Raw genomic sequence first — 15,237 nt, forward strand, 5'->3', positions numbered from 1 at the left:
TTGACACAGTGAGAGAGACAAGATTGCCGCAGAGCGAGAGGGTCTGCAATACATGGTAGTGAGAGATGGAGAGAAATTAAGAGAGAGAGAGAGAAGAGAGAAAGGAGAGAAGGTTGGCGACTGTAATATGATGTTGGATAGAGTGAAATGATCTGACAGAGAGGTACAGGCAAGCTTTGGGTTTAACTGAGAAGCTTGCCTGAAAGAACCCTGGCATATCATGAAATGTATTGAGCAGATCCTATCACTTACAGTTATTTGGAGCTATGCTGGTCTGAGAGATTTATTAACGTTGAATAAACATTATTTTCCATAACCCACTGTAATTAGACAAGGCCATATAAGCAAGTTAATATGCTCTAATAGTGCTGTACCAATAGGGCTTTTAATGATATAAATCTACAGCATGGTTAAGGAATTTACTGCCTCTGTTTGACCTGAGTATGTGGGTATGTGGATGTGGATTGTGTCTATGTTGGCATATGTGTAAAAATGACATCAGGGACTATTAAACTCCTGGCACAGACACCTCTTCCTGGTCTTACTGTCTTTAATATGCCTCTCTGGCAGTGCCCAGCGGTATCGGTCTGCCCTTTGGGCATCTGGCAAGCCTTGCCCATTTCACACCAGCTCTGAGTGTTCTTGAGCATGTTTTTTGGGGTGCATGCGTAAGAGAGATGTTTGTGTGAGTGTGTCTTCACATCCGTACATATGTACACGTGTTTATACTTTGTATGTGCATTTGTATTGGTGTATGTGTGTGTTTCTCCGGAAGAAGCAGGTGTCAGCTTATTCGAGGCTGAGGCCCCTCCCTAACTGGGCCCAGCTAGTGTGCGTGGGCTGGTCCTTCAAAGAGGACCGGAGAAGGAACAGACTAGACTTGAAGTTAGATGGCAAAGAGGTTACTATCTGTCAGCTGAATCACCCTCTTGGTCTTAAAAGACAGTGGCCAAGTTTTCATACTGCAGGATAGGAGACAGTTAGCTCAGTGCTTGTGAATATGTGTGGGCCCTTGTGTGTTTAGCCTAGCAGACAAAGCACACTTCTGTTGCTTTGTGTAGGAGGCAAGGGGGAGAAACTGCGCTGTAGTTGGTGGTGGCTATGTTGGATGAATTATATACCGTTTAGAAAAAAATATTCAGTAGAGAGGAGACTATTACACCTTTTTTACTGCAGTGTAGTGACCAATGGGAAGCTCTCAGAATGGTCATTGTGTAAGCCTGTGTGTGTATGTACAGTATATGTGTGTATAGGCGTGGGTTGAGTGGAGGACACAGGGAAGTGTCTGTTGTGTTACATGAGTCATGTCCAGATGTCATGTATCATTGTGATGTTTTTACTCAACCCTGAGTTTGACAGACTGCTTGTGGATCTGCTAGAGTAGGACTGAGTCACTGACCTGCTGGTCCTTCTGTAACAGTGGTGTCCTTCTTGATACTGTCCCATGGTCCCACTATCTTCATGTAGTTGTTTGCTTTAGGGTTATGCACACTATGTAATAGTTCACTCTGGCAGTCTAAGAATGCTACTGGCTGTCATTGCTTCTAACTAATCTCAATACAGACACTTCGCACTTACAGACCCCCCCCCCTTTCCCCTCACACACACACACACTTTTCTAATGTGACCTTCAGCACATGCAGGCTCGCATTCAATTACTGCCCTGTCAGAGGCCTGTCCAGCCCACTAGCTTCATGTCCTTGAGGCTCTCTCTGGTCAGGTCCATACTCCATTACTTCCTGTACGCCGTGTCGCCCGTCCATTGTGGTTGTGCACTCAGAAGCCAGTTCTCAGCGTGTCACGCCTTGGCAATATGGGGCCGTGTAGAGCGCTGCATATGTCATTTTAAGTTCTCTTTTGTTAACGCCAAGCTTCACAAATCTCAACCTTCCGTGAGGCTGCTGTAGATATGAGTCCAGAGCACTCCTGGAACATTTATAGAGAGATTTTCAGAGTCACAAAGAAGATTTAGGCACCCTAGAGTGAGCAAAGCCTCCAGTACAGTCCAAAAAAATCCAGCCCAGAATATTCATATTGTTTCTCATTATTTTTCTCTATATTTATTCACATTCTATGTGATCTCTCATGATATTGGCCCTCATTAATGTCACAAATTTTTCAGAAACATTTTTCTGGCTGCATAATTATTGCCCAAAGTGCCTAGAGCGTTCATACACAGATCTATGATCATCACTGCAAGCACAGTGCAGAGTACTTTTCATGCAAGTCCCATTATCAGGCCAGCCACTTGGAAAAAAACACTGGTTGAAAAACCTCCAGTGGATTTTAACTCCTGGCTGTCCCAGCTGCTTCGACAGTGATGATTCATGTGCCCTGGACAGATGTTGATCGACTCTGAGCAGATGCCTTTTATTGATTAAGTGAGTTGCAACAGAAGGAGGTGACACGGCATGTGTACAGTAGCTGCTGGTGTTACTGGGAGTGAACCTGCCTATTTAACCTGCGCCAAATAATGGAGATTTATTCTCCTGCATTGTGCTTTGGGACATAGGCCCCCTTTGATTTAGCTCATTTACAGGTGAGAAATAGACAACAGAGATAATTGAGGGAAGTGTAGTTCATTTTGTAAAGTGCATACTAGCCTATACATTGATCTACGTATTTATAGTTTCAATGTTGTACATAAACCACATCGTTTGTTGTCTAATGAGATGTACACGGTTGCTTCAGTGACAGCTTCTCTCTCTGTCTTTGTGTTCGTTTAGCTTCCATTCCATACCCTGGGTGCAATAAATTGTTTCTCCGTTGTCATAGTTACAACGCTAAGCCAACAGAGGGTGGGCTGGTATCTTGACTTGGGATCTTTTTTGGGATGTATTGGTACCTGTGTGATGGAGTGCGTGTGGGGTCGGACCTCAACGCATGAACACATAGAGCAGGAAGGCTTGTCTCATGATTTGCACAGCTGGCATTTATGTCTTGTTGAGAGCGTAAATATGTTCCCTTGAAAAAGGCCCCATAAACCCAAGCAGGTCACTGTGTCTCCATTAAGGAAATGAAAACGGCAGTAGCAGTGACCGGGCCTGTGCTGATCGTCCCCTTGTGATGATCTCATAAAGGGATTGGGGAGTTATTAGCCAGGCAGTATATTATCCTGGGTCTTTATAGCAATTCATCTACCCACAATTGCTTTCAGTGGGACCAAGATCCCAAAATAATGTTGAACCGATACCTAAACTGTTGAACTTAGCCAAGCAGTGTGGAGAGAAGTGGAAAGGTTGGTGTTTATGCCTCCCATCCTAATAACCCAGGTGTCCATAGTACCATGTGAAAAACTGAACATTTTTGTGGTCCAGAAGGGTAGGACTGTCTCATTCCAAGGTTGTGGTTCAGAGGACACTGGATACTACACTTACCGTTGACCCAATTAATTTGTCATTCAACTGTACTTCAGAGTCTTTTTATTTACAAACGCATTCTTAATAAGTTGTTGTTTTCCATCACAGATGGGTTGCAACTGCGTCGAATATTTTCCTGAAAATAGATCTTGTCATCAAGGAGCCTTCAGAGAACTTTGGGGTTTGTAAGGAGTAGAGATGCAATCAGGAGCATCTGCACAATGTCGGGAGTGCTAATGAAGCCGGAGGTGATATGAACCAATTTAGAAAGCGTCAGAGTGTAGAGTGTTGGGTTTTGTGGAAGACTACGAAGATTTCGAGAGGATCATGTGACTGTGCTGCACCGGGGAGGAGGTAGAGCTTTCCAGACAGGCGCATTAGGAGGTCCTACATGGTGGACCTGTAATACCATGACTATAGTCACAACAACACATGCTCCCTCCCACTCCTTCTTTGCTCCATCTTTTCTCCTACTCTCTTCTTACCTTGCGTTTACTGGTTTCACGCTTGTAGCACATATTACTGGCAGTGACCTACATTTTCACAGCTTTGAGACCCCCCGCCCCCTTCCTCCTTCAGCTGAGTAACTTATGTTGCCTTGTCTGTAGTTTATTTAGTGTGGATTTTAGTATTAAGGGCTGTTTTGTGGTCATGTGGAAGGTCCAGTGACTTGTGATTTGTGCACGTGTACCACTGGGTCAGTCATTAGGGCTAAGCCATGGCTTCTTATCGTGATTTTTGTGGTGTCTTACCAGGGAGACACAATGGCAGGGCAGTTTCCAGGAGGAAGGTCCGTGACTGGCAGACCACGGCTCCACTTTACAAAAAGTGTAATTTGATTAAATCTGCTCTGTTTCAGTCCCAAAGCTGTGCTGGCTAAACGCAATAAAGTGGATTAACTCTTCCACCGGATAAAGCAGATTAAACTGGTAAAAACAATCACTAACTCATTCATAGGGCCTTCAGAGGTGATGCCCAAAAGATCTTTGACTTAGCCTTGCCAAAGAAAAGACAGGACTAAATATTTAGGGTTCCAATATGTTGTGTTAGCAAAATACCGCCAATGGAAAGATTGGAAGTAACACTAGTGAAAAGCACAGGAGTTGATGTAGCTTCCATGGACATGGAGCATCTGAATACTGCTACCTCATTCCTGAGGCGAAGGCTGCAGAAAGACTCCAGTAGATGGAAGATGTACTTCCTGGAAAAAATTTGCCTTGATAATGCAAATCATACTGTTAATGAAAGTGCTAAGTTATTCAGCTGGTGTTACTGGAGAGTGAACCGTCAGCATGTCTCTTGATCCCCAAAGCGATTTTCCCCGTGGGTGAAGTCAGGCAGCCATGCTTGCTCTGACGGGGGAGGAGATCCAGGCTCAATGAGAGCGGGGGAGGCAGCCGCAGAAAATCCATTCCCAGAGTGAGGGTTCTGCTGAGGCAGGTACGCTGACCTTTCAGCCGTCCGATAGGTCAGCGCTCGGCAGCGTGCCTGGAGATCCGTGGCAAAACGCCAGGGCTGGTTCCGTGGTTACCGTGGCACTCATAGTAAAGCTCATCTGAGCAGGAGCCAGCTTTGATCAATGGAGCCTTCTGGCCAGCTTGCGTACAATCTGCTACACCACAGTTGGACATACCACATTCACCAGGAGAGACACCACCAGTAAAGAGCAACTGTGGTGGTTTTACGGCAGAAAGAAGGATGTAGAAATGGAGGAGCGTTGAGCACCACACCTTGGGCCTAGTTTCTGGACCTTACTGCTGTGTGGTTTCAAAGCTTGCTCAGCAGAATGTCAGTGTTTCAGCGTGCTGTAGTAAAACCCTTGTCCTCCGCCTCCCCCTTTCTTGTTGTATCGTCTATGAAACTACACTAACATCACCGTGGCTGATCTCCTGTCTCCCCTCCACCCCCAGGTGCCCACGGTGTGAGAGAAGAGCCCCGTTTTGTGACGGCGCGAGCTGGAGAGAGCGTGATTCTAGGATGTGACGTGTCCCCTCCCCTGGACGGCCAGCAGCCCCCTTACGTGGTGGAGTGGTTCAAGTTTGGAGTGCCAATCCCCTTGTTCATCAACTTCCGCTTCTACCCTCCCCATGTGGACCCGGAGTACACAGGTAGGAGCCTCTACCCTCCCAGGCGCCTTGCTACACAGAACGATTTATTGGGGGCACAGGCCTCTACTTATTATATGGAGAGTTCAGGGACGTAAGTTTGATATCAGCTTTGGTAAAGACATCAATAGTTAATGCGAGCGCAAGCCAATTTTTTTCGCAATAACTAATACACAAATACTGTTTCTTGAGCTTTGTGTCTTACAATATGTTGGACTCGTTGTTATTTTGTTTGAGTGCAAATAAGATGATCAGTTTGCTTATTATTTAGAAACTTTCTTTACTTTCATAATATTTTCTTAGCCTATTAGCCTTCTTAAGTTCTGACTTTCGTGCCGACACCTGGACTTCTGTTTGTGCCCTGCGGTGGCTGTTATAGCAAGCATAGTAGACCGCGCGGACATGGAATGCTGCGAGCACACATCAGTTTATGTTTTTGGTTAAACTGCGTTGATTTGGATGTATTGCAACGATAATGTGCTACGGATAGGACCTACCAGTCCTATTTAATGCAAAATAAAACTTTCATTTTAATCTGATCCTGGGTCACTTTTTTTTTTGCGGCGGTGAGCTTAAGGCGGCTTGTTTTGCCCTCAAGCGTGGCCCCTGACACACACACAGTGGGTGGTGTTTATGTGTTTGCCGTCCTCGGGAGCAGGGACCCATGTGACGGCTGGGTCGCTCAGACTGGCTCCTTTTAGTAGAAGCTTTACCTGCTGTTCCCTCCATGCCGAGTGTTCAGGGCCAATGGAAGACCAGTGCCTGAGACTTAATCACCATACATCTGCTGAGGCTGAAAGCGTGGAGTGAAATATCCCCCTATCAGCAGTATGCTGCTAGACTGTACTCCCCACACTCACTCACCCCCCCCCCCCCACACACACACACACACACATACACACACACACACACACACACAAAGCACAGTACAATAAGCATGTGGAATGCAGGCATTAAATCCCATAGGCACAAAGGACATATAGCTGCATTTCACAAGTTCAGTAACACACCAGCAATTTAATAATTGCTGCTTTTATTGAAGCATAGCTGGTAGCAGAGCCAAGCCCGATTAGTGGAGGAGGTTGGTAGCAGAACCAAGCCTGATGCAGTTTGGTGGAGGCTGGTAGCAGAACCAAGCCTGATGCAGTTTGGTGGAGGCTGGTAGCAGAGCCGAGCCTGATTCGGTTGGTGGAGGCCGGTAGCAGAGCCTGATGCAGTTTGGTGGAGGCTGGTAGCAGAGCCTGATGCAGTTTGGTGGAGGCTGGTAGCAGAACCAAGCCTGATGCAGTTTGGTGGAGGCTGGTAGCAGAGCCGAGCCTGATTCGGTTGGTGGAGGCCGGTGGCAGAGCCTGATGCAGTTTGGTGGAGGCTGGTAGCAGAGCCTGATGCAGTTTGGTGGAGGCCAGTAGCAGAGCCAAGCCTGATTCGGTTGGTGGAGGCCGGTAGCAGAGCCTGATGCAGTTTGGTGGAGGCTGGTAGCAGAGCCTGATGCAGTTTGGTGGAGGCTGGTAGCAGAGCCGAGCCTGATTCGGTTGGTGGAGGCCGGTAGCAGAGCCTGATGCAGTTTGGTGGAGGCCGGTAGCAGAGCCAAGCCTGATTCGGTTGGTGGAGGCCGGTAGCAGAGCCTGATGCAGTTTGGTGGAGGCCGGTAGCAGAGCCTGATGCAGTTTGGTGGAGGCCGGTAGCAGAGCCTGATGCAGTTTGGTGGAGGCCGGTAGCAGAGCCTGATCCAGTTTGGTGGAGGCCGGTAGCAAAGCCTGATGCAGTTTGGTGGAGGCCAGTAGCAGAGCCGAGCCTGATTCGGTTGGTGGAGGCCGGTAGCAGAGCCTGATGCAGTTTGGTGGAGGCTGGTAGCAGAGCCTGATGCAGTTTGGTGGAGGCTGGTAGCAGAGCCGAGCCTGATTCGGTTGGTGGAGGCCGGTAGCAGAGCCAGGCCTGGGGTCCTGAAAGGACGAGAGTGTGATTACTGGGATGCAGGGGAATGAATGAAGGGTAAAGGCATATTTACCAGGCATTGAACTTGGGTTGTGGCAGAGAAGACAGTGAAGGGTGACAATGACATGCTAGCACAAGGACCAGAGGAACGGAAGAGAAAGCGGGGAGTTTGGTTTGGTCGCATTCCTCCGTGCTTTAACTGGGCCGATGCGTATGAGTTGATTGGAGCAAAGGAGGAGTCTTGGTGCGCTGTCTTCCTCACGAACTTCATTTAATCAATCTCCATGTAACATGTAGGTGTCAGTGACGCACACAAAGGGCTGTTCGTTAAGCCATTTACCTGGTGTAGCGGAGCTTTCCCGACGCTTGCTGAGGTGTTCTGAATGACAGCACGACACATTGCGTCTGCTAACAGACAGCCCCATCATATGTCCCACAGCACAGTGACTGCTGTAGTGAGCCTGTGCCATGTGGACCAGGGTCCAGGGCTGTGGGATTAGCAGGAGGCAGCAGATGCTTGGGTGTGCTGGGGGATTTTCATCCCCTCCGATTACAGTGCATTCTGGGTACACCATGTTAGATGTTAGCTCTGTGACAGTGTAATAAAGGCTGTAACTATGGCATGCGCTTCACGCCATGCTACCCATACACGGTCTCCATGCATGGTGTTGACTGTCTGGAGGACTGTCTCTCTCTCTCTCTCTCTCTCTCTCTCTCTCTCTCTCTCTCTCTCTCTCTCTCTCTCTCTCTCTCTCTCTCTCTCTCTCTCTCTCTCTCTCTCTCTCTCTCTCTCTCTCTCTCTCTCGTTCAGTGTCTCTCACACAATCTCTCACATTTTCCCTCTCAAGCTCTCTTTCAGACACTCACACACATGCACACACACTCACACACAATTTCATGATTTCTCATCTCTTAACCACTAAATAATTTGTTCAAGCCAAAGGAGAAAATGTACTATCATTCCTCTGTCAGCGTATTTCTAAGAGACAGTAGGTTTACTGTGCTTAGCAAAAACTGTATGTCTGATGCTCCAATACGGTTCAGGACAACAATGGCAGCGGGTTTGGGTTTCACAGTAACATGCCAGTCATTTCTAGTATCTCTCTGTGACAAGAGGGTTCAAGGCGTCAACAGAACTATGCACATTTTATGACAGACGGGGTCACGGAATTCTAGTTCTCAGAGGTGAGATGGGGAATGTTTCAATGGGAGCACAGAACACTGTTCAATGGAGTATTAGTCTTCTAGCTGTTGTCTGCTAGACAGAGGCTGTTTGTCAATGTGCCCCGCGATAATATGGAAACGTAAAAACATGTATTTGTACACCCACTCAAGCAAGGAGGCCATCAATAATTAATTTATGATTTGTGGTTATGAAGTTTTATTCTATGTCCTCTCAATTATTGAGCAAACCGGCTTCCAATCATCTACCATCTTCTTCAATTTCATCCGTAATCAGATGAAGGTAATAGCCTGCAACGGGACAGTGGTTATTACTGTATGGACGAGATATTAGACTGTGGCTTTCCTCTGTAAGTGCTGCTTTTTGAGACATTGTAACTCATGCGTGAGTTCTGTGTTCCTGTTGCCTGTGTGGACGTGCAGTGTTCAGTCCGCTGCTCCAGGGGAAGTGCTCTGACATGGACACAGTGCTGTTAGCTCTGTTTACCGCACGCCCCTCGTTCGCTGACAGATAAGCATTGAGGTCGATGCCTAACCTTCACGCCACCTCCCACCTCTCTCTGCACTTCATCACCTGGGCAGAAATAGACCTGACTTTTTACTGCAAGACTGCAGTCCCCTCTCTTCCCTTTTCCCGTTATCCTCATCGATTTTTCTGCTCACGACAAAAAAGTAAACAAAATGTGCAAAAACTGTAGTTTTCTTTCCCAGGTATTTCAGCCAACCAGGGGCTAGGTTGTCTATGGGATCTATATGCATGGCTGGGAACATCAATAGCTGACGCTCCAGTTGAACTACTGTAACATGCAGTGGTGCTAACAGTGTGAGAGGCCTCAATGCTTGGTTCTAACAGTACCTCTACGCTTGGGTGAAAATGCCTGTGTTCTCCTCAGGCAAAGAAGCACTTGGAGTTCCACTCTCAAAACTCGTCATGTGACGAAGTGAGTGGCTGAGTGAATGACTGGCTGACTGACTGAGTGAATGACTGAGTGCTAGGCTTTAGAAGCTGTGAGACAGACAGTTTAGCAGCGAAGGTTTTCAACGTGCCCACCTGCTCTCCCTCACTTCAGCCCTCCCTCCTGACTTCCTTCCTGTTGAAATCCCAATTTATCTCTTTGAGCTTTAAAAGAAAAGGCAGTCTTTTTTGGAGGGTATTGACACTGAGTGCTTTCCTATTTCAGCCCTATGTGCTTCATCAGACAGTAGAAGCTAGCTAGAGACTGAGAGTGATCGCCCCACAGGTAATGTGCTCCATTAATCCTGATGTTGGCAGGCAGCTGTAGCTAGGCCAGGGACAGACGGTAATTTGTTTATTGTGAGAGGTTGTGAAGTAGTATGGATTGGGAAACCGCTCAAATTCAAATGCAATCATTTTCATTTTGGGTCAAGTCAAATGCCTTTGACCTTGATCCATGGCAGTTGCCACCCTGTTTTATCTAAGTTATGTGTATGATTGAAGTTGAAAAAAACATGGATTGTGCACAGCGTGATCTCTCAGCTTGGTGAGACCAACATGCTCACTGACTCAAAGGTGCAGTTGGCAGTTATTAATCATCCAGGCCTGGGTGCTAAAACCACAGTATGTGTGGGTGAAGATGTGTGTGTGTGTGTGTTTAAATATGTTCTGTAATGTAGCAGTGCTGTATTGGAGAATAACACTCATACAGAAAGCTGTGGGTAACATGTAGGTTTTCTTGGGATTGAGTTATGCAGCATAAGCTTAACCTTGGCACTGTCAGTCAAGAACTATAGAATGTGCTTACCTTTTTAGAATAGACTGACAGTTTGAGCGCTACCTGTGACGGTGGTACCTCCGGTTGTTGGTCCTCGTTCTGAACCCCTGCCCCACTCTGTGTCCTCCTCAGGTCGAGCCAGTCTTCATGGGAAGGCGTCCCTGCAGATTGTCCCTGTGCACCCTGAGGACCAGGGCTGGTACGAGTGCCGGGTCCTGATGCTGGAGCAGCAGTACGACACCTTCCACAATGGCAGCTGGGTGCACCTCACGGTCAATGGTGAGTCATCTACCGAACTCCCCCCTCCCTCCTCCGTCCCCTGGCCAAGCCAGCCCCGTCCCGTCCCCTCAGCCTCCCTCCTAGCAGGAGTCAAGTACAGTATATGGATGGATGGGGTGATTCAGTGGTATAAGGGTTAAGAACTGAATGTGTAGAAAGTATTGTTTCTGTAATGCACTCTTGTCAGAGTGGTTCACCATGGTGATTTATGGCCCAGTTGTAGTTGCTAGACGACCACCAAGGTTTCATTGCGAGTTTTCATTCGTTTATATATGTTTTATCCACACCATATTCTGAAGATGTCTGAGCACATATTTTCTGGACATACAAATCATACTTGCCAGCCAGAGAAAAAGAGACTGTTTGACTGTCTGATACGTTCATGTCAAGATTCACTGCGAGTTGGTCAGCTGTTTGTCTTTGATTGATTGTTTGAAATGCTATTTGGAATATGTTTAATGTAGATTGTGTTTCTCCTAATTTTCATTCGATTTTCTCTTCCACCATCCATCATCACATAGTCCCATTGCGTGTTTGTTTTTTAACTGATACATTTATCAAAGGTATTTGTCATTCACCTTTCAACATTTTTGTTGTCAGACTACTCTTCAGATGGCCTGGGGTAAAGGGATGAGATACTGGTGAGAAAGACATTGATTGTGGCCTGCTTGGGGCAATCCAGCCTGGGAACAGCTTGGAAAGTCTGGGAGCTATCAAATTGATGACTGTGCGGAAAGAAATCTGCACCTTTGCATTTCTCAAGAAACGCCCCAGTGTGCTAGCCAATCCTGTGTGATGTGCGCTTTTATATTGTTTGCTAACATCAAAAGACACAGTACAACGAAGCTTGACAAAATGGAGTATACTGGGAATCCCTCAAATCAAGTTTTGATGGGAACATTCATTCAGGATGAGTGCAGATATAGTTCGGCCGTTTATTCAGCTTCATATGCAGGCACACTGAAATCCACAGTACCTGCAACAAGGAAATATGTACATGGTAATTATCTAGGGCTCTCACTGTTTATTGCAATCCTGTGCTTCTCCTACTTGGCCCTCTCCTGCCTAGCTAGATCATTATTTTCCAGTGCATTTAAATGTTACAGTCAGATATAGTGTGTGTTTGAATCACATTTTTAAGAGATTGAAACAGTGCACTTGCAAAGAGACACTTCACAGAGTGTGAAAACGTTGTTGGTACGACAGTTTGCAGCAGTACACTGTCAGGTTCCTTCACACTTTGAGTGTATTTTTGGTCTGTGAACCTAAGCTCACAGTGTGAAGCTCATACATATTCTAATCTAGCTCTGCGCATGTGTACCGCTTGTTTCACAATGGACAAAACACGTCTGTCCTGTACCTATGAGGCCCAAGTTGCGTGTGTATTGTGCTATGGACAAATAGGTTCACAGTGGTATATACATGAAAAAACAGTACGAACTTTAGGCTTCAGCTGCTTTTGCATGTTTGTGCAATGTAGCCAACTGCCCTCTGTATTTTTCTGTCTTTTCAATGATGTAAGGGTACGTGCTTGTGTCAGTATTTTCGTGTGTGTGCATGTTAGTGTGCTCATGCATGCATGTGTAATGGGGTGTGTGTGTGTGTGTGTGTATTTGGCTGTTGTTAAATGAGTTCTCTGTCTGCTGGGTTAAACTCACGGTGCCTCTGCCAGAGTGTGTCACCTGCGGTGCCTCAAGGGGGTGGGAGTGTGTGAACATCTGCTTGTGTGTGTGTGTGTGTGTGTGTGTTTGAATGGCCTCCTGTGCGGACACAGGAGCATCAGTGTTCTTTCTTTGTAGCATCAGTGTTCACGCTCAGCCTATTTACTTCTCTCCCTCTAACTCTTTCTCTTTCCCCCATATTCTCTCTCTGTTTCCCGCTCTCTTTCCCTCTCTCTCTCCCTCAAACGATGTCTCTCCTTCTCTTTTTCTACTCCATATACAGTGTGTGTCTTGTATACCTTGTCCAATTGAAAGATCTTGTTGCAGGGTAAATGCAAATGTGTAGCGCACAAGACATTTTATTTACAAACCAAAGACTATCTGTGTCTTAAGCCAAGCTATTAGCCGGTATGACCAGCAACATTAAAGTGTTGTCTGTTTTCAGACATCTGTGTCTTCAATTGACATTCAGACGTGTCACTGCTGTCTCCTAAAAGGCTCTCTGTAAGGGCGGCAGGTGCTCCCCTGCTCTGCAGCAACACAGACACTAAGGGCAGCCATTTCCTTTGGCCGGTGGAATTAGCATACACTCCTGCTCTGAGTTCCTGTTTGCTGGCCTTTACTTCCTGCCAAGCAGAGAGTGAATTCATGCCTACTCAGTGGCAGGTGTCAGATGGCAAGGCCTTGTGTCCAAAAGACAGTGAGGCCACTGTTCTGCCCTCTCATCTAATCTTCCCTCCTCTCCTCTCCTCTTAATGGTAATTAGAGACTTTTGCAGGGAGAGAACGAATAACATAAAAGTAAGCAAGAGTTTCTGTGTGTGTATATGTGTGTATAATAGTGGCTTCAGGACTAATAGTCTTAAAGGGATCTTGTTGCCTGAGGGAAAATGATTGCAGATTGTGGAAGTACAGCAAACAGCCCAATGTATGCTGTTCCCCATCATAATTTATCATCCTCTCCTAAATAATCCTCAGGGATGCATCTTTCTCCCTCTCTTCCATTTTTCTTTTTCTTGCTACCTCTCTCCTTCTCACTGGTTCTGTAACTGTTCACATTGGAAAAAAAAAGTTTTAAAAAATCAACAAAATCAAAAGAGTGTGTATCCCTGAGGAACAGTCTTCCAGCGAATAATGGAGCTGTGAGTGATGAAGCCAGCGGGAGGGACAGGACATGGACGAGAACACTAAGTGTGATACTTCCTTGGCTTGGACAGTATACTGTACTCTGTGGGCCCAACCTTTGATTCCCAACTTGTGGGCCACATATGGAAGCAAATCAGTGACATCATGTTTTTAATTTTACAAAAGGCATTGAATACTTAACATTAACATTTGAACACCACTGCATTTGTTAGTTCTGAATTCACCTCTTTAAAATTGAAATATACATTTATTTCAATGTAAAAAAAAATATCTGATCCAGAAATTCAAGGTTCAGAAATTCAGGTTGCTCAAGTATGAACAGTTAAATTCACATCCCCCCCCCCAAAAAAATATATAATGCAACAAAATTCTGGCTGCTCAAATTCGAGTGGTGAAATTCTGATCCCCAAAATTAGAGCCCAACAAAAATGTGGTCGCAACATCCAGGATACCAATGATAGGTAAGGCAATCGAGCCTAAATGCAATCGAACTATCTCACTTCTCCGAAAAGAGTCCAACTTCAGACCTCTCTCCTCAGGCCCCTCTCATCCAGGTGTAGCTGCAGGCAGTCGTACATGCCTTACCTCTCTTTACAATGTGTGCTTATTGTGGCGCTGATGGACGCTTGTCTTCTTTGATCTCTCAAACGCATTTGGCCTTGAAAGCGAACTGTTCCCGTGGTGTTGTTAAACGTGTGATGAGCGGGAATTAAGTGAACGGATGTGTTGGGCGGCGGCACAAATATTTCAGCTATGCAAGTGGGCCGCAAAGTGGAAAAGGTGGGGAATGGCTGCTATAGGGCATCTGCTGTGGTGTGGTGGGGAGGGTGTGTGGAGGGGTGATGTGGAGGGAGTGGGTTGGGTTGGTGGGAAGGGGAGGGTTTGTGGAAGGTTGGGGTGTGAACATGCCAGTTTATGAACCCAGGAATAAAGGAGAGGTGAAAATGAAGAGGATCTGCGTTAAGTAGGGCGAGATCATACTGCTCAACTTCAGTACAACATCTCCCAAGTTCCCTCTGTGATGATACTCTGTGTGCTAACATGTTGTACTGATGGCGGGAATGAACTCCTCTGTTGACCAATCTCCTCACTGTAAATGTCACTTCCTGTTTATCTCCAGTGCACCATATCGTATCCTCTCAGCACATTATGTATCAATATGACGCCGTCACAACGGTGATTATAACATTGCTATCCACAGCCTGCTGAGAGAGAAGCAAAGCTCTATTATGATAGCACATCATTACCTGAGGTAGTCGTCAGCTGTGTACTTTACTAGCTTCCTTGGCTCTGTGCTTGGATGGGAGAGATGGAAGGAAGGTGGGGAGGGTGTATGGGCAGATGTCTAGAGATGCTAATTGGTGTGTTTGTTTACTTTGGGCCAGGTGTGTGTGTGTGTCTGTGTGAGTGTGTGTGTGTTTAGTTAGGAGCAGGGCAAGACTCCCATTGGCCGGCCTTGACCCACTTGGATCCAGTCTGATCCTTTTCTCTGAAATGCAGCACAATGCTGCCGTTTGTTATCAGGAAATTACCTTGAACAAGAGAGAGCTTCTGGCTCAGGAGACCTGCTGAACAGGCGTTTATTTCCCTAAAAATAGATGGTGAAGTGAACCTACATGAATATTAGCAGGGAACCGGAACATCTGTGCAGTTAGCTTTAATGGAATCATGGAATGAAGTGTTATATTCCGTTTGATGGTGGCGAGACTCTTCAATGGATTCATGGACAGAAATAGGTCACAGCTCGAGGTAGAAACCCTCATGCTGAAAAGAAGCTGTTTCGCATCAAACTAGCCTGGCTCACTGTCTTGATTCTGAAATATATGATGACTATTATT

General features: G+C 46.3%; 1 protein-coding gene across 1 annotated transcript in view; it reads left to right on the top strand.

The window, feature by feature from the left end:
* igsf9ba (immunoglobulin superfamily, member 9Ba) overlaps positions 1-15,237 on the top strand; it is a 40,855-nt gene that overhangs the window by 2,749 nt on the left and 22,869 nt on the right. The window contains exons 2-3 of the mRNA XM_084675174.1: positions 5,270-5,467; positions 10,447-10,593. Coding sequence (XP_084531300.1) covers positions 5,270-5,467; positions 10,447-10,593 — 345 coding nt within the window. The remainder of the gene's footprint in view (positions 1-5,269; positions 5,468-10,446; positions 10,594-15,237) is intronic.

The sequence above is a fragment of the Hypomesus nipponensis genome, chromosome 15 (assembly GCF_054491055.1).
Source record: "Hypomesus nipponensis isolate SF chromosome 15, ASM5449105v1, whole genome shotgun sequence".
In the NCBI taxonomy this organism is placed as follows: domain Eukaryota; kingdom Metazoa; phylum Chordata; class Actinopteri; order Osmeriformes; family Osmeridae; genus Hypomesus; species Hypomesus nipponensis.